Genomic DNA, 23797 nt, shown 5'->3' on the forward strand with positions numbered 1-23797 from the left:
ACTACCTCCACTTCTTCCCCATCTATTTGCCAGGAAGTGAGAGGACCAGATGCCATGATCTTAGTTTTCTTAATGTTGAGTTTCAAGCCAACTTTTGCACTCTCCTCTTTCACCCGCATCAAGAGGCTCTTTAGTTCCTCTTCACTTTCTGCCATTAGAGTGGTATCATCTGCATATCTGAGGTTGTTGATATTTCTCCAGGCAATCTTAATTCCAACTGGTGATTCATCTAGGCCCGCCTTTCTCATGATGTGCTCTGCATATAAGTTAAACAGGCAAGGTGACAGTATACAGCCTTGCCGAACTCCTTTCTCACTTTTGAACCAATCAGTGGTTCCGTGTTCAGTTCTCACTGTTGCTTCTTGACCTGCATATAGGTTTCTCAAGAGACAAATAAGATGGTCTGGTACTCCCATCATTTTAAGAACATGCCACAATTTGTTGTGATCCACACAGTCAAAGGCTTTAAGCATAGTCAATGAAGCAGAAGTAGACGTTTTTCTGGAACTCCCTGGCTTTCTCCATGATCCAGCGTATGTTGGCAATTTGATCTCTAGTTCCTCTCCCTCTTCGAAATCCTGCCAGTACTTCTGGTAGTTCTTGGTCCACATACTGCTGGAGCCTAGCTTGTAGGATTTTGAGCATAACTAGGGGCACCTAAATCAAGATTCATCAAAACTACAGCTTCAGCCCTTGCTGCAGATCACCCCCCAGCAATTCCAACCCATCACCTCCATACCATTTATGGATCCCACGAACAGTGCCTCAATTTAAGCAAGAAGCGTACTGGAACAAAAGCAACAATAAGCAAAAACGCCCAGGACTACTTGACAAAGCAATTTCTCCCTCAACAATGCTTTCCTCTGCCTTTAAAGAAAGTCATCCTTTATTTACACTGTTATTTCAAAATTCATGACTCCCAATTGTCAACATCAACCCTGTGCTTCCATTTCTGCTTCACTTAAGCCATATTTATTGTTGTGGTTGGAACAGATCACCACTCCACAACTTTGGCAAAGAACAAGTTACACACTATAGTGGACCCAAGGGGCAATCGTTTTAGAAAATTCTCCTACCACACAGAAAAAAATTCAGTGAATCTATCTACATAGGAATTTCTCCCCATATTGGTACCGAAAGAGAAGAATAAAATACGATGCTAGAATAGATACATAGCATATGGCGTGGGGTAAAGCCTACAGCAATGTCACAAAGTGGTACAAAGAGCAAGGACCACTACATTTGCTAACAACGGTGGAATAGCATTATTGACATTTGACCCACCTAAAGGCTTTCCAGAGGCATCTGATTCATCACTGTGTGGAAAAGGACACTGGATATGCCCTTGATCCACCCAGTCTCTTCTTAAGTTCCTCTAGGATGAAGTCCATTGTGCAACTGCATTTCAGTTCGGAGCTAAGGGAACCCAATGAGAATACCTGATCTAGGCATTTCCCATGCTACAACATTAAGAATGCATTCTATATTTGCCCATGAGATCATGATAACCCTATAAGTTGGGTGTACGTCCAACAGTACGTTCACTCATATGCTCATCTTCAAGCCAATCAAATCCAGAAATGATGAAGGACCCAACCACATAGGCAGCTCACCCAACTGTTAATTGTTCATCACTGCCAGGCCTTTGGCAAAAAGAACACTATGAAACTGCACACCAGTTTCAACAACATAGGATATCTATTCACTGGGGGATCTTGTGAGCCAAAGCCACATGGAAAGGAAACTGAGCTTGCTACTGAAGGTACTACACCAAAATAGACGATGGTTCATGCTACTTTTGCACCATGTCATTTCATCTGAAGTTCTGCTAAAGGACTGCAGCCATAATAATACAGATATCGTTGCTGTTTGAAGAGACCTCACCTTAAGGGGTGCATTGTGTGTTACTTCAGTGTCATTTAACCAGTGCAGCTGGGAAAACCCACCTTTAACCTGCAACCTGCCACTACAACCACGGTCATCTCACTCATGCACCTGCTGCCCAGATCAGCAGCCTATTTCTTTTGTGTAGCAGTTCAATGAGCATTTCCAGTTCATGGATCAATGGTGAAGGCCAAGCAGCATGGCCAGGACTTCCTGTGAATCACAGCTCAGAAGATCTGGCAATGGCTGTAGCAGATATTCAATGTTTCCTAGAATTTCTTTAACATGAAACCCTTCAGTGAGGAATTTGGGTTGCTAAGCTTATCATTTTCCCAATTTCGTTTTATATTACAAAAGCCGTAATTGTCTATAAAACCTCTTTTCTGCAACACACAAATTCCCATAACAAAATGGGAACAGGGCTCCCTGTTGCATAGGCAGCAGTTGGAGCAGATTTTATTTATTTATTTAAAACATTTCTATGCCGCCCCCATCGCAACAAAGCCTTGGGGCAGCTCACAAAGAATACATAAAAACATACATAAATAATAGTAATGTAACAATTTAAAAGAAAAAACATTTTAAAACCCCCGGTGCATTCTCGGCTAATTTTAAAATCCTAATTAATTCAATAATTTAGCAATTAAAATAAGTTTTAAATAAAAAGGTCTTAGCCTGGCGCCGAAAAACAAATAACGACGGCGGCAGGCAGACCTCTCTGGGGAGCACATTCCACAGATGGGGCGCCACCGCAGAGAAAGCCCTCCTCCGGGTACTCACCCTCCTAATATCATTCACAGAGGGTTCCCCGAGAAGGGCATCCGTTGCTGATCTCAAGGGACAGGAGGGCATATATGGGAGCAGGCATTCCTTTAGATATCCGGGTCCCAAGCCATCGACTAGATGACCTCCTTATCTCCAAAATCAGTGAGCTTCCTTTGCCACTCAGATACAGCCCACACCACCCCAGCAATCAAGTCCATAAACAGAAATAAGATGTTGCCCTCTTAGCCAAGTTGTGCAAATAAATTGACATCCATAAAAATTAAAGGCCAAGATTGTCCAAACTAATGAGTGCTTCATTCATTCACAGAGCAATTGCACCTTTACGTTTTAATTTATTTCTAGCTCATTCATAATCCCCCAAGCCTTGCAGTGGGTTGAGTTATATAAAAATAACCTTTGGAATATGAGACCACACTACAGTGCTCGGTTCAGTGCCTCTGAGCAAAGCAGAGGCAAGACACTGCCTTTTCTTGTGCTATTCTGAGACACGCAGATAAACGAGATATCCAGCACAGATATTAATGACAGCATTGTCCGGATGAGATAAACCTTCCTTTTTTTAGAGGTTGGACCGACAGTTTACTTCATCGTGATCTCTCTCTCACACACATACCCCATGCAGTTCATTGAACTGTTAAGGACAGGGAAGAATTTGGGCCCCTCTACCTGGAATTCTTTTTGGAAAAACTATGGAGAATGCAATGCAGCATGAAGGAAACTAAGCTTCATCACCTACTGGGAATACTGCCTTTGCAACCAGCCCATCTGCTGTCCTTTGGTGCTGCGCTGAGGTTATGAAAGGAAAGGTACAGCACCCACTGCTAGGTCTGAATTTCAATTCCAGATGAGCCAAAAAAGATTTCCTTGCATTGGTTTACATACTCCTTGCTTCATCTACAGGTATTGCAAGATGGATGCTTCTGAGCTGTGTCCAGCTATTCCCAAGGTGGCACAGGCAGCATCTCCTCCACTAAAATCACATTGTCTTCCCTTTTTGCAAAAAGAGAAGGAGGGTGTTTGCACATGGGATTGAGCCATACTGTGAACGACGCTCAGGCAACTCCAATGCTGAACTCCCAGCCAGCTCCTCAATATTGGTTTCTATAGTAACCAGCCCCTAAGCCCAGGCACTCGCAGCAGGGAATAATGCAAATTTTTCAATTTTGCTCAGAAATAAATGCTGCAAGATGAGTGCAGGAAACCCATTCCAAACACCATTGTTGTGAGAAGCTGCTGCCTGGCCCGCTCCTTGCCAGGGACCCAGGGAGATGCCACATGGCCATGGATTACTGCCCTGTCGTTTTGAACAGGGTGTTGGCTGCACAGCTGAGCGCACGCATTGGCTGAGCAGTGGTACTTAACTAAGAGAGATTTAAGGCCGTGCATTTTAAGTTGGGTCTGGTTCTTGTAAAAAGGGAACTCTGTGCTGATGGCTCTACGGTTAATCTAAATAAATGAGCTCTAGGATTAGCTGCCTTGCATGCTGCAATGCATCATTTCAGACTGCAGAAGGAGGAACACTCCCCAGGGGCGAAGGGGGAATCGTATCAGGGAGAAGGCTAGTCTGACATGCTAATTTTGCTAGGAGTTTCAAATAGAGAGTTTCGGGAAGAATTAAACCTACCTTTGGCACTCAGAAATTTACAGTCCCACAAAACATGCATTATACAGAGGTCCCGATCAGGCAGCAGAAAACTGCGCATCTGCTACTGCAAGTACTAATGAATGTAAGGAAGTACATTTAAAACACTGCCTTCCACCTGAGGGGGTGCAAATTGACAAAGCACTAGGAGTCAATGCATGCTCTTAGTCTCATGTGCAGGCCACAAAAACACTGAAACACTATACGAGCTCCTTCCAAACAGAAGGGTGCAAGATTTGTATTGCGCTTATCATGCAATCCATTCGACCGGATGGAATGTCTTCTTGCCAGAACCTCATGGCCCCGGAGCAGACAAGCACTGGGAATGGCACAGCCCACAGAACCAGGTTAGCTAAATCTTATATCTCACTGCCACTAGCAATGACTAGTCTGCAAATGGATTCTAATGTGCACCACCTGAAGTTACAACAACCCTTTGAGATTTAGGCTACTGGTGTCGTTACTGCTAGTGGCATTTTATCATGTAGACCAAAAGTTGGATGCTGTCTCAGCCCCAAATGTTCACCCCAAAAGCCAAAGCAGAAACATAATACAATCTAAACCTTACTGCTCACGGGGAGAATGTTTTGCAATCCAGAATATCAGTGACAGTATTGACAAGGCAGTGGCTTAATATGTAGCTCTGAATTCTCTTGCCCATGTCAAAAATCTGTGAGCAACTTGGCCTTCAGCTCTGTACTTGTAAGATTCGAACAGTAGTATCCTACCTCATCTGGTTGTTGTGCATAACAAAAGGTCATATTTGACCCGGTGGTTAGCAACGGAACACTCTTCAGGGTTGCCTTTATGACAGCTCCCTAAACAACTTCCACTTTCAAAAAGCTTCAGCTAGCAATTCCAATAGAATCATAAATAAATGAATAAATACATTTCCTGGAAAAGAGATCAATGAAGACCAACCCTCTTTGGAAATATCATTAATGTTACTAAGATCCATCTCTTGAAATGGAAGAAGAGAAGCTGGTTTGCCTGTATACGTGTCAAAATACATGAACAAAAAGCAACTTGTCTTGCCCAGACAATGCACTATGTCTAAAGCTCTTTGACATTTGGCAGGCTTCCTCTTTTCAAAGCTTTCCATTTATTGCAGTACAGGTACCACAGAAACACACAGCAAAATGAAAACGTACCTGCTTCGGTGCAGGTGAAGAAACCTTGTTGTGACAAGTTAAAGCTTGGTATCCAGCAACAGTAGAAAGCACTGACCAAACTCCACTCAATGAAATAGAGAACCAAACAATGAAGTGGGCTTACTTTAAGCAACAGCACACCATGCAATCAAGGTAAGCACAGGAACAAAGGATACATCAGAACCCTGAACCTATGGCTCCAGAATGACAAACTTTGCTGGTTTGTATGCAGTATACACAGCACAGAGCAACACTTTTGCAACAAGAATGCATTAAGACACACAAGAGCACAGAAGAGTTTCATTCTCCGGGGTTACTGGAACAGCTACGGAATCTCCCTGGGAGGAAGGCACCAAGACAAGAGAAGGGAAATGCCTAAGCAAGACTCCAAGGACCACTGGCCTTTGTGTTTAAGGATTAAACAAAGCTGTTTGGATGTGTAAACTCAAGCAGAGGCTCCTAAAACTCATATTCTCATGGCTTCTTGCATCTTTGACCTTGGTTCTCACACCCACACAGAATTTGCCCATCAAATTTGACTCTAACAGATTTATTTGCATCCCAAGCCAAAGGCTATACCAAAAGCAGCTTAAATAAACTTGCACTGTTGGACGGAATTCACCCCAATAAAACATGTTTGATTTTTAAAGGTCAAATTGGACAAGTATTCATTGTGAGTCGTTTTACCACATCCTTTGCTCGCTCCAATTTTAATCTCTGTGTTTCTTTTATCCGTGTGCATCCTCTTCATGATGATGTGGGTTCAGCACCACCCCGACAATAAGCAAATGCTGGATGTACCTCACTGCAGCCCTGCACAAACCCATCATGTTAATGCAGGGTGCCAAAAAAAGAGGTGAGGGAATCTGAGAAGAGCCTTAGGATGGAACAATGAAGTAGCCAGGTTTCATTTTCTTCTTCTTGAATTGAAGATACATGCAGGCACAAAATCAGCAGATGCAAGCTGCTCTAGGGAAATGAGAAAATTAATATGAAGGCACATGTTCCAAGAAAGAAACAGAATGAGAAGAACAGCAGCAATGAGAACGAGAGCAAGAGGACAGGAATGCTACTGAGATCCAACTGCAGGTGGCTTTGTCCCATAAATCTCCTTCCCATAGGATGAGACGCAGATGTTCTTTTTGAGGCAATACATAGGTGGGTGACTAACAGGAAGAACACGGCCCTTGCATTTCCTGCTCCCACCATGTTCTAGGTTTGAAACCACTTTTAAGAGCCAAACACAACTTTCTGGGTGAAAGGAGTTCCTCCCCATGCAATAGAAATCTTCCCACCCCAAATACTTTCTCCTGTGTGGCCTTCCAAAGCAATCCTCAAAATTATTCCTTCCTTCTCACTCACGCTGCAGCTTCTAATCCTAGTTGATTCCCCCATTAGCCTGTTCCTTGACTGTGTTCCCAAATATGGGATCCGGAAGACTTCTGCTTGCATGGTTTTGTTCACAAGGTGAGCTCCCTCTGCCAAACATGAGGCTGGAAGGGAACCAAATAAAGTGGATACTTGCTTCAACAGCCTGGACACTGCGCCCCTTCAAAGCATTGAAGAGTCCCAACCATGAAGGTGCAAGACAAGGGGGAGCACCAGTGTGCTCCCCAATATCTTTCCTGGTGCCCAGAAGATGTCCTACCCCCACTTCAAAAAATAAATAAATCAATACACTCCTTGCCAGCAGCTGGGAATGCTGGAAAATTAGTTTCTGATAGTGCTGAGAACTGTGCGTTCAAGTAGTATTGTGGGGTCAGTTCCCACCTCTGTATTTTATCACTCCTTGGGTCAGGTTTCTTGTTCTTTGCCATGCCTCCCATGTCAGCCATTTTGTGATGGTGCCCAGGGCAGTTTCTCAAATGCCCAATTGTGCCCACAGCTAAAAAGATCGCCTACCTCAGGTATACAGGTTTTTTTAAGCATATGATGCGTTCTTGACAAGAGAAAAGGCAAATATATAGACACAATCCACACTAATGTATACAAAACTTCTGCAGGGGTACAGAATCAGTTCCACAACTGGATGTCTGGTTCAGCTAACCAGCTGATCGCCTTTGATGTTGCTTCGGTGCAGATCTTCTAAGGAAATGCATGTCTTGAGCATTCTTGCACAATATGTTTGATAGTTTGCACAATGCAACAAGGAGAATCTTTCCCCATTGTCACAAATCATAGGCACCCCTTCCTGTATCACATCTAATCCTATTCCATTTCATCCAGACAGTAGTCCTAGGCTGCATTCTGCACCAGCTTATGAGTTTTTTCCCATCTCTCTGCCCCTTTCCCAAATGCCTGTGGCAAATGAAGCAAATTAGACCAAATATTGATTAACATCTATCAATCACCAGCAGACAATGCGTGTCTTTGGCAACTGTTGCCATCCAATGCGTCAGATTCATAAAAAGAAATTCCTGTCATGTTTGGCTACTCCACTATGGTCGCTATGGCACCAATTACCTGGCTCGCTTCTAGCATCAAAAATTGACGCTGAACCAGCAAGGATGCCCTGCTTTCTGCTGAAGAAAGCCACTAATTATAAAGACTTTAAAGACTGGGTATTTTTCCTCTCATCTTTTAAAAATGAAGTGTAGACATTTCAAATAGCTAATAATTTTACACTTTCCCCAAAACCTAGATTTGAGCCCTCTTTGAACTTCTATTTTCACCCCTTTAAGACTCATTTTACAAAACCAGGAAATTGGGCCTCACTGAAAAGCTTGTAAAAAATGAACAGCGAGGCTAGCCACATATGGGCTATTTTGAAGTATTTGCCCACTGGAAGGTTCTGGAAGCTTAAGGGCTTTTACTACAAAAGGCATACTTAATGCCATTACAAGGCATTGGGGGAAGTAGAAAGCTGGGTATCTCTTTAAAGTGAAAGCATTCTTCACACAAGATCTGTTGCTCAAAATGAAAGAAATTCTCATTGTCGGTGAACACTTCAGAAAATATATTACATTAGCAGTGCATTACAGGTTCCATACAAATACCTATCCAAGGAAAGTTGTTTCGCCTCCACAGAAAAATAACAACTCACCCAAAACAAAGACTCTTACTTCCAAATAGGAGCTCATGTGGATTCAGAAGAGAGCGAACTTCCTCCATTATGCAGCAACCCTAAATGCTGACACAGCTTACATTTTTCCATTTCTCTAAATCAAATCAGAGGCTATAAACAAGATTATCTACAATATCATAAACATTTTCCTTGAGAGACAGTCTGAATAAAGGGTAAATTCCTGTTGCACCAGAGGAAAGACATAATGTATGCAGCTTGCCTTAATTAGAGAACAATCTACAGCTCAAGAGTAGAGCTCATGCATGCAGAAGGTCTCTGGTTCAGTTCTAGTTGTCCCCAGTTCGATCGAAGGACCAGTATCAAGGGATACAAAGGACACTCAACTGACAATGACTTTCCAGGTTCTCATGCAGAATAGAAAGGGCATGCTGCACAGACCAAAAGTTTGTCGCTTTAAAGCAGCACCCAGCACTGGTGTCTCAGTCTACTACATAGCCACATGTAAGAAAACTGAGCTCCTAAACATTCTCCGCTCCTGTAATCTGAACACAAAACGGTATTTTTCAAATTGCATCTTTTCTATAAAACACACCTGCTTTCTTACCAGACTGTGTATTTTCAAAAAATCTGAGACCAAAAAAGACCTACGTGTAGCTTATATATTGAATTTTCCAAGGCCGACAGATAAAAACTACCATGTTGGTTACCATAGTGATTATTTTATCTATCAAGCGGGAAATATCCCCACAGCAAAAGAGCACCACAGCAGCACTAATTGGGACCATATTAACTCCCAGCTTGCTCTAGCCCCAGTTTTAAAGGGAAAAAAAGGAGAGACACACTCTCTCTCTCACACACACACAAAACACCCATTCTCTTGTTGATAGCTTCCTCCCATTCCAGTCAAGCCTAATGTACATACCTTGTACCAAAGAGCAAAAACACTGGGTTACAGAATTCAGTTTCTCAATTTTGATTATGAACTGCAGGTTAAAACAAAGCATCATGAATTTCTTCCAATCGCGAACTCCCACCGGCCCCCACTAAGAACTCAATTTAAAAGATCATGTCCACCAAAGCCCTATACAAAAAGCTGGCAACCGACAGCGAAGGTACAGGTTAAGAAACATGTAAGGTGATCTCAGGTGAAGTGGTCCCTTATGCTTTACTGAGGCACAGGTGTGACTACCAGAATTGTGTGTGTGAGACTGAAGCAGGACGTTGTGACCTGGTTCCTATGTGCCTGTCTATGGTTTGTTTAAATTATGGGTTGCCACAGCAGTGCCAAAACAAGTTGCCTCCCACATGGTTGCTGCTTATGCTTTGCATTTGCTGACAGCATTCCCTGATGCCTAGATCCAGAACTCTACTGGCACTGAGTTCCCAGTTGTATACTAAACCGGATACAAAGCAGAAGCACCATAAATTGGCCTTGCGTAAAAGGCAAAGAGAATGAGGTGTGTGCAATGGACTCTTGCAAAAGAAAAAGGAGAAAGAGCTCATCTTAGCAAGATCCAGGTTCATGTGCTGCATCAGACAATCCAGGTACATTGAAAAACAGGATGCAAAGTCCTGAGTGCTTGGGATGCAATGCACTCTCATTTGGCTGCACAACCCTGACAACTCATCTTTTATACAACCCATGAACTGCAGTTCCATCTGAAGCAGGCCTGCCCTTCAAATGTTGCCACAACAGGCAGTCAGATTCAAAGGCTTGGCCATCACCTCGTAGGAAAGGAAAAGGAAAATCTATGCTCTAGGAGAAAGCAACTTCTTTATTTTATATTTTTAATTATTTTATATTGTTAATTTTAATTTTATGTTGTTATTTTTGTATTTTATTGTGTTTGTAAGCCGCCCCGAGGCTTCGACAAGGGGCGGCATAGAAATGTTCTAATAATAATAATAATAATAATAATAATAATAATAATAATAATAATCTCCCAGCTTCAAAATCCTATGATTCACCCCAAAAATGTAGAGCTTTATTATAAACCTCAGTTGCTCTTTCTTTGATAAATGGTTTGCATCTGTGAGGGAAAGGAATAGAATTTTCTTAGTATGAACAGGAATAGAGTTGCCAGTCTTAAACCTCAGCCATACACTACCTTGGGACTGTATCAGCTCACACCTGGACAAGCTGTGATCTATAGCAAGAAGAGAACAAGGTGGAAAATGAAGTAAAGATCATGTAGGAATATTCACAAGAGGGGGAAAATCCTCCCTGATTCAGCCCATCAATTGCTTTATTTTTCCTTCCCTTTTTTTGTATGCCCAGTTTAAAAACAACGGCAGAGAGAGGTAATCCGAGAGAGTCACGTGAACAGTATCTACGAGGAGCAGCATTTGAGTCTCCAGAGAGCTGCTCCCTATCGTGCTATTCATGAAGTGGTCAAGCAGCGACTGAAGCAAGCATCTTGCACCTGCCTTGTGGCTACTGGGGGCAGAGGGGCATGCACTGACTTTCCCTCCTCAAGTACAGCAGGGCACCAGTTCTGCTCCCGCTGCCCAGTCAACTCGGGCCGTGCTAGCTGGACATGAGTGCTAGTCCAACATATCGGAACAGCATCAAGTTGGGGAAAGGTTGTCCTACTATACAGCTTGGCCTCCAAAGGCAAGCAGAGGAAGCAAGAGTTAACTGGTCCTTCAACCAAGAGCTGCTCCAACATACAGCATTTATTAGACCTAGTTACGGTGAAGTGCAATTCCTTGCCTGAATTCAGACAACACAGCAGCTCACACTCAGGAGTTGAATAGTGGGATTATGTGGTCTGAACAAGGATGTGTAAGGAATCTGTTTTGGGGATGGGAATCCATTGGATCCCTGGAAACCAGCCATTTTCTCACAGTTGTGAGTTTGACTTCCTAATGCATGCACTGAGCATTCACATGAGAACCCATCAGGACCTGGGCCCATGTGAACACTCAGCAAGCAGCGTTCCTCTTTCGTGGACAGGACTTTGTGCTTCATGTGACACAGAAGGCGGCTGCCAGTTGCACAACCGGAGTTCTGTGAGCATTTGCAGACTTCCTCTTGGCTCAGCTCCCTTTCTACAACAGGGCCAAGCACAAGACAGTGTCTGCTCACTGAAAAGGGATCATTTCCAAAGTGTTTCACTGCAACACAAGTCTGAACCCAGCTGCAATAAAACGTCATTGCTTGCTAACCCTAAACTACTCATAGAGAGAAGCCATGGTTTGTTGAGTTGTGAACTGTGGGTTGTTTATCTCATCTGGGTTCAAGCCACTGAACTCACAGTTCAGTGACAACACACATTCAGTTCTTGAGTGTGGATCACTGGATTTTCGGCACTTACTCATCATGTTGTCTGAACCACTCCTACAATGAAGGAATAACAGCAGAATCAAGTTTAACATTTCTGGTTGCACAGAACCATTCTGTTGATACAGTACAAGACAATTTGCACACTACTACTCCCTAGCTTTACGCCTCCTCAACTATCCAAGCCCATGGCAGAGCACAACTTCCAGAGTGCATTGCAAATCCTGCAGATGAAATACAAGATGTGCTTCTGATCTGCAGGAAACCAAATAGGACTCCTACTTTATCACCTGAAATAATGCTGACCAGCCAGTTGAACTTTAGTTCGAATTCAAGAGCCTCTGGTTTTCCTAGATCAATCCACCTCCTCAAGAAAGCATGTTCCCACTGCTTACCACCTGCCACCTCTGCCAATTTTTGCTCATCATCATTGCAAAAAAATCCTCAACCCCCTTTTTCCTGAATTCTAGTTTACACTCATATAATCTGCTTTCATTTCTTTACTAGGGCCTATTCTCCCAAATGTGTGCAAAACCTTCTTATCGGGGTTGTCCATCCTGCCTGCTGGTACCACCTCTAGTGCTCACACCTGCCCTTCTTCCTGGTGCAGCAGATGCAGAACATTTGTTCCCACTTCACCTCCAAGTTATTGTAAGAGGCTAGCCTGACCCAGTCAGCTCTGATGATGATGTTTCTTTGTGCTAACCAGAACCCCAACCAGGAAACATCCATTCTTGCAGCAGTAGCAACTGAGGCACCCAGTTTTGCTGGAGCATCATACAAAGGATGAAGTGAGGGGTCACACTCCCCCCATCACCATGTACCAGAGTATGCTATTAGCCAATCACAGGGTCACAGGTACTGCCTTCTCCATATGCCACTCGGAGGCCCAGATTTGGAACATGGGCCACTACCTGCTAATCCCTCCTCCAGGATCATCAAGTACTGGTTAGAGCAGAGCTTGGACACAAGTCCATTTCCCAAAACAAGCTGCAGATCCAATTCCACAGCTGTTGCTACATCCTCATGTCTCCATACCTACACAGGTAGTGCAATGAACAGCAATTAGTCCTGCCTGGAAACAGCAGCAACCAGGACTCAATTTTACCCATGTCATGCCATAGTGAAGGCTGGAACTTACACGAAATATGCACCAATATTTTCAAACTTCTGTTTGTAACACTGCCTTCTTTGTTTGCACACTTTGGGCAAGAAAACACTTCAGATAAAGAAAAGTGCAAGAGAAACAATGAGCTAGAAAGGGGAAGATAAAAGAACCAGGAAAACCTTTTTATCCCAGATCCAGAAACTGGAATTCCTACTTGCACATATTTTTACTTTATTATATTGTATGTTTAAAGGGAGTGGAAGGTAAGGAGAAAAGTGAGGAAGGGTAGCCATAGGGCACTGAAGACAATCCTAGCTTTCCATTTGTGTGTGTTACCTTTTAAATAATACAGCATGTATATGCGGAAATATTATATACGAAGCAATATTTTTTCTGCAACGTGAGCACCGATAGAAGCAGGATGACCAACAGCTCACGAGGGTGATTGCCAACTAAGAGGGATAAAATGCTTCCCTCAGCTAGAATGGTGAGGACCTAAAATAGAATTCAACTTCCAGTAAAACAGTAACAACTGTAAGAACATTCAGCTTCATTTTAACTGTCCCATTAGGTTTAAAAATAAATTCTAAACAAATAAAGAGAGCCTTTTCCTTCCTCTTCAGCACTGGGCACAAGGGTCAGCACTTTTGTCTAAAGATGCCCAAAGGACAAGATGAAAAGAATGAAGCCACACATACACCCCATGGGCTTGTGCCACGTTCAAGGGACCTACTCTGCTTCCTCCAGTCTAAAGATACGCTTAGGCATTCTGCTGACGACAGCACTGCTTTTCAAAATGCGAAACGAGTATTCAGGTGGCGAGTCTCAGATCCTCCATGGAGATGTGGCACGAAACATCTCCCAATTATTTATTGCATTTTCAAAGGTTTATAATTATTATTTTCTAACTGGGAGGCTGGCTCTCCACAAAGTAAAAGTCTACCTTTCAGCACCAAAAGACTGTGTTTGTGTTTTGTAGTTCAGACCCGATCTCTGCCTTGTAAGCAGGTTCTTGGGCACCCAGATTTCTTTTACTCTCATCTGCTTACCTTCTAGAAAAATGCATGCTTTGTGACTGACCATGCTCGCTAAGGCAGCCATTTTATAAATGGGCAAGTGCCCCTGATCCCAGAAGTACCCATACCTGCTTAAATAAGGTGCTGAAATAAGGTGTCAGGTAAAGCATGAAGATTTCTAGCCCTAGCAAGATGAGTAAGGGGAAATACTGCCCAGGGATACCCTTGAGCTCTTATAACAGTTGTCGCTACATCAGCCAATCTCTCAAAATAGGAAGAAAGGCTTAAAAAAAAAACAAAAACTGGTTGCACGGAAGAGATACTGTAGATGGAAGCCTGAAGCCACTGCTTTTAGGAATCAATGCACTAAATGTGCTGAGATTACAATGGGGTGGAATACAGAGACGTTGAGTATTTCTAGTGTGTGCTGCTAACTACAGGGATTTAAGAGATGTATTTATTTTTGTTTCAAACTCCTAGAATGGCATATATACAAACAATAAAAGCAAGTTGCCAGTTCTTCAATTTAAAGTAAGTTTTATGGCAATCAACAAGAAATAATTCAGGAAGAGAAACTGGTCCATCAGTAGGGCCGAAAGAATGGCCCTGCTTCTCACTGTTATCTTTAGAGTTTTTATAACAATTTCAAGAACAAGCAGGGTGAAGTTCTTTATTTTCTTTGAAAAATGTTTTAGAACTGTTATGTGCTGTAACAATTAACTCCAAGTTGCAAAAGGCCCTTTCTCCTTGGCACACATTTCAAATAAGTCGACTGCTGTTCTTGGAAAGGATCGTGTGACAATAAACATAAGAAGTGTAAGGTCTGCTTAACTGGCACCTCAGCATCAAGGAAGGCTCATGCTTTGCTAATCAGAAAAGCAGCGTTGCTCTCAAAGCAACATTAGTGACTCCAGCGAGTTCTGCTGTAACCCTCTGCCACAAGGGACAGATGAGCAAAAGGCCGTGCCTTTGAATATGGCCCACCCAAAGAAAACCCAAGCAACCTGAACCTAGTGCATGCTGTACCTTTTGACACACTTGCAGTGACAGAGCAACAGGAGGCTGTGCCATGGGGCAATTCCCTCCAGACAGGCAAGAGTAAAATGCAGACACTTGCCAGATGGACTGAATTAAGAGAGATGCTCTAAGGCAGCTGTCCAAATGCACTGGCCCTTAAGGCATGAAACAGCAGACACACCTTCTCAATCGGAAACACATACAGGTGGAATTAAGGAGTGCAGGACTGAAGCCAAAGTTTCAACAGTGTAATTCAAATCAATATGCAGGCTTCAGGCTTCCCTCCACTTGTGCAGCTCCTGGATATGCGCACCTCTTCTCGGTCTGCATGTTTGCTTTCTCCTCTCAGGTTCCTTCTTCTGGCCCTCACACCTCTCTGGACCATGCTCCTTTCCAGTCTTTCCCCCTTGCTTGTGTGCCTTCCCTGGCCTGTTGCCTTCTCAACTGCCTTCCTTCTTTCCAAGATCTTCCAACCCCACCTAGGTCCTTCTTCCTGCCCTGCCACTCCATGATGCCAGCATAGCACCCAGAGGCCTCATCACCATCAGAAAATCCCTTTGGGGTTCACGTTAGATTAGTATGGAGAACCTCCTGTGGAACTTATTACCGTTGCCATTTTCAGTTAAAATGTGATTGACAGCTTTGAAGTTAGGACATTTGAGACCCGTTCTGTTGACCTGTGGCTTTATCTCAAGGCTTCTATCAAAATGATATCTGGGAGACAGATCCTGAAGGAGCACCTCTTCCCTAACATGCCCTCACGCCCCTTAAGATCTGCGGGAGAGGCTCTGCTCCGGGAGCCCTCTTTAAAGGAGATAAAAAGAACAACTACCCGGAGCAGGGCCTTCTCTGTGGTGGCGCCCAGGTTATGGAATGCACTCCCTGGAGAGGTGCGCCTGACACGAAGCTTATATTCTTTTTAACGCCAGGTTAAAACCTTTTTATTTAATTGTTATTTTACAAATTAATATTTTTATCATTAAGTCACTTTTTTGTGTTTTGTTTGTTTTTACATAATTTTATGAAATTTGTATTGTTTTATTGTTTTTAATTGTACATTTGTGAGCTGTCCCGAAATGCCGAGGCATGTGGTGACGGCATATAAAAGTTCTAAATAAATTAACCAACGTCAATGCAATCCCAGCCACAGATCTGTGTGCCGTGCGCCTCCATCAATGGCCATCTCCTGCTCCTTGTGGGACCAAGCAAAAGATGGTGGTCACCATTTGTTACTCATATCCTGCTCTTCCGCCATCAGACCCAGAGCACCATATGGGTGTATCTCTTAATCAAAACCATGCAGAAGGGATATTAAAACAAGAGGTGGTTGCACTTCCCAGGATTCTGAGTGGCACTCATACAATCCTCATACATGTAACACCTCCCCGCAAAAAAGATGTACTGAGCAAGTCTCCATTAGGCCTTGGCGCCAAAATGTTTTCCAAGTTGACTCCAATAGGAGCTCACGCAACTACCAAAACACAGACTCTCACTGTAAGCAAGATTGTACAGAAAGGCCAACCAACACATAGGAAACATTCCTCTAGAACAACTGAAAACTGCCCGAGAGTCCCCAGTCGACACAGGTCAAGAGACTATAACTGGAAGACAGAAGATTCCTGAATCACTCGTGGCTGAACCCAACAGCAAAGTGGGAGCACTTCCTTCAGGTCCCAAAACACCAGCCTTGTGAGGAGCTGTTCATCTGAGTGAAATAATTGCCTCGAGGCGATCAGAAAAGTCTTCTCTGTAAAGTAGGAATGAGTTTTGTCTGATCCTGTCGGCTGTCCAAATTACCATAAAGTGACTTGCACAGGTAAGCAAGCAAGTTGTGGACTTCTATGTGAAGCTGAGAAACACAGCTGCATTCTGTTCACCTTACATTGCCTGCATTTTTTAATAAATTCTCATTTAAATAAATAAATATCCCCCATTTTGTTTCATACCAAGAAACCATTCAGGTGGCAAATGAAGCGGCATGTGTGTTATTTACACCAATCAAACTCAATGGCAGGTTTTTGCCTTTCCTCATTCTTGCAAAGCATCTTTTTTTTGTTTTGTTTTGTTCCTGTAGCACATGTTCACACTTGGGCTGGAGGGTGTAACACCACAGATGTATAACAGACCTTCTGGCTGGCAATGCTAGCAAAATTTCAAAAGAAAAGAGAGACAGCATCTCCCACAACCATTACAAACCACACAGGCTGCATTCTATTGAATTAAAAACTGACACATCTGCTTACCACGTGTGTTGGTCGCCATGTCAGCCACTTTCTGAAAAGCATCCAAGAAGGCAGCTGCTGCTACTACCGTCGTCCTAAAATACAGACAGACAGTGTGATGTTAGAAATAGTTTGTCACAGTCTATTTGGGTCACTACACATCACAGGAAAATAAAAAAGGCAAAGGCTGTAAAGAGAAGCTAGTAGGAGCTTGTACAAAGAGCGAAAAGAATCTCTCCAGCCAGGGCCAGTGTCAGGATTGGCACGGCAGACGACCTGAAGGCTCTCCCTCCAACAAGGGGACCACAGACAGGAGTCCACTGGAGGTGTTCTTCCCCTTCACCACTGCAACTTGCTTGTCCGCCTGCCTCTTGCGGTGGGATCCAGGCAACACTGATGGTGAGACGAAAAGGCAGCAGATGCCCTCACCCATGGACTCACTGGCTTTCTGCCTTCCAAAGAAGTGCCTGCAATGATCCGAAAGGGAATGAGGAGCAAAAGCAGCTGCAGGTCGTGGTAGTGAGAAGGTGGGCTTGTGGATGAAGGAGGCCCTTTGAGGGTGCTTTGTCCAGGAGTTCTCACAAACCTGAAGCCACCGCTGCATGTGCTTCTCAGCTTCATTTCTACTCTACCCTCTCACCTTTTAGATGTTTCTGAACGCGGTAAGAAAGTAGTTTCAGCTGGGGCATTGGTGGTTTCGTACAACTGAAATACAAGCACCATCTCCAACACTAGAGCCAGTGTGGCATACTGGTCAGAGCGCTAGACTGGGACACATTCTTGTCTCTACTTGGCCATGGAGCTCAGTGGGTGATTCAGGGTCAGTCCATGCCTTGCAGTCTGACCTATCTTTGTAAGAGTAAAAATGGAGGAGCAGGATTACATTAAGCCTAGAGTTCCTTGCAGAAAAAGTGGGATATAAGTATAATGATTAATAAACTAATTTCCAACTCTGAGCCCCCAATGTTGTTGGACTGCAATTCCCATCAACCATTGGCTATGCTCACCACAGATAGTGGGAATTTGGTAAGACTACTTGAAAGGACAGACAGATAATTAAGGACAGACAATCCCTCCTCACACACATTTTCATTTTAAGGTATCCCTCCAAGATGTTTTCATAAGTAACACCTGAAAATGGAAAGTGCGGATGCAAAAAAGCCCTAAACGGCTTGGGACCAGGATACCTAAAGGAACGTCTTCTTCTCTGCTCACGACATGGCCCGGGAGACCCCTTCTGACTCGCTCTGTTTCTATGTTTCCCTATTTGCCCTCCCACCCCCTGAGATCGGCAGCAGAAGCCCTCCTCCAGGAACCCTCTGTGAAAGATATTAGGAGACAGAGTACCCAGAGGAGGGCCTTCTCTGCGGTGGTGCCCTGACTATGGAATGCGCTCCCCAGAGAGGTCTGCCTGGCGCCATCATTTTATGTTTTTCGGCGCCAAGTTAAGACCTTTTTATTTAATCAATATTTTAATAAGTTTTAATATTGAATTTTATTATTGTATTTTATTAATTGCAGCCAGAGTGGGTTGTCAATTTATTTATGTTATGTTAGATATTTGTACTTTATTTGTGTAAGCCGTCCTGAGGCTCTTGCAAAGGACGGCATACATATATCATAAATAATAAAAAGCAAGCCAATCATACCGGCACACTTGTTCGGGTGTTATGGTGGACTAAGGCTTCTGTAAAACTGCTAAATCCAAGTTTGCTACTCTGTAATCTGGGGTGCACGGCTTGGCAGAATATGAGCAGAAAAGCAGAAGAACATAATGCATGCCAAGCGACTGAGACGCGTGTTTTATAATTAATCTACACTGAATGTATTTTTAATACTTGCACAATAGCAATTTTTCAACATTTTAACAGTAGAAGGGTGAACTTAAAGGATGCTTGATGCCAGCTGGCTGGGAATTATGGAGTTGCAGCCCTACTCTTCTGGAAGCACCAGGCTGAGAAGGTTGCATTAGGGTTTCTTCTTGCTGCTGGCAGAAGCTTTAACGACACACAAAGCCCTCTGCAACACTTCCTAAATCTGACCCCGAAGTGAGTCGCTGGGCTGTCTCCTACACTTCCTTCTCAACAGTCTAGTGAGAGACCACAAGCAAGCCCTGGGACTTAACAGGAAGCAAACTGCTGTTCTTTCCATCCTTAAAAGCACAGATCCTGTTCGGAGTTCCCATCTGAAGTATGACTCCATCTCGTTCACAGACACAGAAGAGAGTCTGAAGGGAGACGCACATGTCCATATTTTATGCCAGAAGGGAAAGCCATGCTATTACAAGTGCAAAACGCAGACTTCAGGGATAAGGCTTGTAAGTCACGGAATTATTGTGAGGATAGCGAAAATCGGGAGAAATGCATCAGAAATTCTAAGTAATGAGGGGGAAGGATAACGTTTTAACAAAACTCCTTCAGAAAGATCCTTGTATTTCTGCTTGAGGCAACTGGCCCCTTTTGCCTTCAAGTCTTTGGAGCTTGCACAACTGTATAATTTACCTGCATCTTGACTATATAATACAGGAGAGCAAAGGTGTCTAAACAGCAAAGGTACCTCCTTCTCACTGCAGACAAGTCAAAGGCACACAGGCGGCCCACAAAGGAACAGGGAATGGATCTGAGCTAGGAGGCCATGAAGCCACACACATCTCTGGCCAAGACAGATCAGTTCGCCCACAAAATGAGTAGACACTTATTAGAATACCTTCAGATACAACAGTAATTGGATGGTGGTGGTAGCTTTTTCCATGTAATCTAGAACATCCAAGGAAGCAGTCCTCACTCACTGTGGGACAAGCGAAACAGGTGAGCTGTGGAGTGGACACTAAGAGCATAGAAATGGAAGGCCGAGTGGTCTGGCCTAGGAATGCAAGCCCACAGGATATTCTGCTATGAAAGCCATGTGGAAATAGATAGGGGCCGCACAGATGATAGATGGACAGACAGATAGGTGCCCAAGGGTTGCGATGACCCTGTATCATTTCCATGGGGCTTGCACAGGAGACATTCCAGTGGATTGTGCTCATATTACTTACTAAAAGGTCACCATTTGGAGTTTCCAGTTAAGGTACCAGACTATCTTTGGGCAGCAAAAATCACTCAACATGCAGTCTGTCCTGTTTCCCGCCATGAGATGATGAATATGCAGTCTTGGGAGTCCACAGAGGAAGGGATGCAGCTTTGAATGTTCTAACCAGTGCCTTTTTTTGTCATAGAATGCACTGGAACAGAGTTCCAGCACCTTTTTTCAACAGATTTTCCAAGTTTTAAAAGTAACTTTTGGAAATTTGATGTTTGGTCCACACGGATTTGAATCGCCCTGTCGAGCGTAGCAGGTCGGTGGCAAAATCGTTAAAATGGTGCATGCGGGCTGCTTGTGTGTCGAATCCGATGCATGCGTACTTCACACTGGTTGTGCTGGTGCTGCTCGGCTTGTGATTGGTCCTGTGGTCGCACACTGAGTGCTTACTGCGGGCGGTGACCCCTTATGTTTCGTTACACAACTGACGTGTGTGGGTGTGTGTACAGTGATGGACTATGTGCGAAAGGTAAATAATTTCATGCGTTCCAGCACCTTTTCTCTTACAAAAAAAGCACTGGTTCTAACACAAGCATGGGAGAGGAAAACCCAGCTCAGAAGAACTCCCGTTTCCTTACAGTCTTATTAGGGGCCGCACCACCAAAGATCACATGACACCTACGCTCCCGGACTGTGCCACTTCAAGGGGAACGCAAGGGAACACTACTTTTGTCTGTTTCCTTCTCTTCAAAAGAATAAAATGCACTGCATATCCAGAACTAGCATCTCCAAGAAGATCAGGGAGATGTTCTCCTCAATGCCAAATATGTAAGGAGGCGGTTCGGGGTGTCTGCATTTGTGGGAGCACCGTCAAGCAGTCAGTATCCCACTGGGTATCTCAAGAGGTACAGTCTTGCTACGCTTCAATCAAAGAAGTCTGCGGTTCATCTGGTGTTGCTCTGAGCTGAAACCTTCGACAAGGAAATCAAAGTTCAACCAGACTTTCTACTCGGGATCCCAAAGGAAACATCTCAGGTAGCAAATGATAGCCCACTCGCTGCCACTCTGAAGCACAGATATCCTGGCAACAGGTCCCCAGATTCTCACCCTCCACAAGAAATAGAATGTAGATCCAGGGTTCCTAAATATAGCTAGCATTTCTTGACGAAGTAGGTCTTACAAACCCCATTCACCTTAGAAGCATATGCTAAAGTGTCTCCTTCTCTGGTTTAATTAATTGCATATTCAGATTTAGAGAGATCTGGGACATGACATTCGGGATAACCTAAAAACAAGGACACACAGCAAGAGAAGGAAAATAAACCAACACACTCCTAAAATTAAGATTTCTTCAAGACAGAGCTAAGCATCTGGATGGCCACTGCTAAGAGAAGCAGTCTCTCTGCCGTTTAAGACTCTCATTAGCAACTTGTCTCCATCATCACTGGTTTTGCTCAGGAAGGTGATTCAAGCAAAGGCCTGAGGAAGCAGGTCAAGATAACCAGCATATATTTCTTGCCCTTGTTTTACGTTGCACAGTAGAAATGACCTATTCTGCTCTATGCAAGAACTGGATAAATGAAAATGCCTTACAGACCTATACCTAGCTCTTACTGCAATCAGGCAATCCTTGGGGGATCATTTTAAGCAGGCGAATCCAGAGCCTTAGGCAAGGGAATGCTCCCAGCTGCAAGGTACATCAACACCCATTAGCAATCCTTAAAATGAGGGCTCTACCTACAGCATTTGCACAGAAACCTTCCCCTTCGCATTCTGCAGTTTTGCATTCACCACCTCTATGGCAAGTTCAGCACTATCCTAGGTACCTCCTAACCCTTCTTTTGTACTTTTGGGGGAAATCACTTCCCTAAACCAAAAGAAATAATTTCCAGTAAGGAATGCTAATTTTTCTTCTTCTACCTATGGCTGGTTTTGTTTCACCAGTTTTAATTCCACACTGCTGTGCTCTCAGTCTCGTCAGGGTCCCAAGGGAAAGCACAGCCCTGCTGGTACCCTCTCCCACCCCAAAGCCCTTCACCCCAAAGCCTCACTGTGTACAATGATTAAGGAACCAGTTAGGGCTTCACTGGCCCTCAGTTCTCCTGTCCATCACATATTCCCAGAAAAATAAACATAGGAGCATAGCAAGCTCCTTATCCTAGGGCAGGCTACAGATCCACCAAAGCTGGTGTAGTCAATGCTAACAGCAGCGGTTTTTCAGAATTTCAGACAGAATTTTTTCAGCCCTACCTGGAGATGCTGAAGGTTGAAAAATGGGAATTTCTGGAGGTCTTCTGTGGGCCAACTCAAGTGGGTGACTGGCAGATGTGTAGAATATAATCCCTTCCCAAAAGACACTGTTTCCCCTTCTGCTCGAGAGACTGCAGTCCAGTTTCCCTTGTCCCTGCTCTCTCATTGTCTTTCTAAGCCTCCTCATGCAAGGTAGGCACACGGCCTTAAGCAACACATTGTGTACATCCCCAATTTCCTTCCTCTTCCCCAGCTGGAATCCCCCTGTGTCCACCAGGTGTCTTCCGCAACCCCCTCTTCTCCTCTGGCACAAAGTTCCTCTCTCTTTCAGCCTTTCCGTTCCACACCACCACTTAGACTTAAATTAAAGACCTGCCAGGCCCATTTGCATGGCCATCATGTAAACTGTCTTACTTTTTGTAATTTTTGTAATTTTATTTTTTGCAATTACTCTAACCTCTGGCTCTTGTCTCATTGATCTATTTGTCCTTCAGAGGGGCCACTTTTAGATCTATTGATCTTCCCCTCCGAAGCACCCCAATTCTTGCCCATAGACATTGTGACCACAAGAGACCCTGTCAGATCATTCCCTGTGTGGATGTGTATATGAAATGCACAGACGAGGACACACAGTAACCTCAAGGAGGTGCTGGCATTTGTAGAGAGCAAAAAGCAGCAGAAGGCTGATTAATTCTTCTCCAGAAAATGTCACAGGGTAACAGTGGAAGGGTTAAATGTCACACGCTTCCCTGTTCTTTCTCCCCTGCAAGCAACCCCCGCTCTCAAAACCACTACTTTACAATGCAACAAACGCATGGATGGGAAATCCATATTTACCACCCAAAGCAAAGTTCATTCCTCAGACTATCCACACCCTTGGGTTCCCAAGCAGCCACAGAGAAAGGTTAAGAGGCATAGCGTTTTACAGGTCAGTTGAAGATTTTAAAATGCACATAAAATACCCCTTTTTGCAGCCACCCGAGAATCAAAACAATGGTTAGGAGGAGAGAAAATGGCTCACTGCAAGTGAGGGCTCAGAATGCCAAGGAAGTTGCTCTCCTGGGAAGGTTTTCATCCAGTGCTCACAGCACATTCACACAATTGAAACAGCAAGGGCATAAAAATTGGAGCGGGTACGTGAACTGCACGCACCTTGCAGTGCTTCTACTTCCTTCCACGTCTGATCGAGAATATAAAGACATAAGGAACAGAGAATGGGTAGTGCATTACAAGAGGAAGGAAAAATGCGGATGGAGTTATTGTGCTGAGCACAAGTTGGGGGCGGGTTGTTCTTGAACTGTAGGTTGCTGGCGAAACTGTGGGTTATCACGTTATCTGAATCCAACTATGCTAACAAACATATTTATTTACTTAGGATATTTGTATGTCATC

General features: G+C 43.9%; 1 protein-coding gene across 1 annotated transcript in view; it reads right to left on the reverse strand.

The window, feature by feature from the left end:
* LOC123033679 (protein MTSS 1-like) overlaps positions 1 to 23797 on the reverse strand; it is a 127264-nt gene that overhangs the window by 83321 nt on the left and 20146 nt on the right. Inside the window, exon 3 of the mRNA XM_044450396.1 lies at positions 17156 to 17229. Within this exon, the coding sequence (XP_044306331.1) occupies positions 17156 to 17229 (74 nt within the window). The remainder of the gene's footprint in view (positions 1 to 17155; positions 17230 to 23797) is intronic.

Source organism: Varanus komodoensis, unplaced genomic scaffold (genome assembly GCF_004798865.1).
Source record: "Varanus komodoensis strain SLA01 unplaced genomic scaffold, ASM479886v1 scaffold66, whole genome shotgun sequence".
NCBI classification, from domain to species: domain Eukaryota; kingdom Metazoa; phylum Chordata; class Lepidosauria; order Squamata; family Varanidae; genus Varanus; species Varanus komodoensis.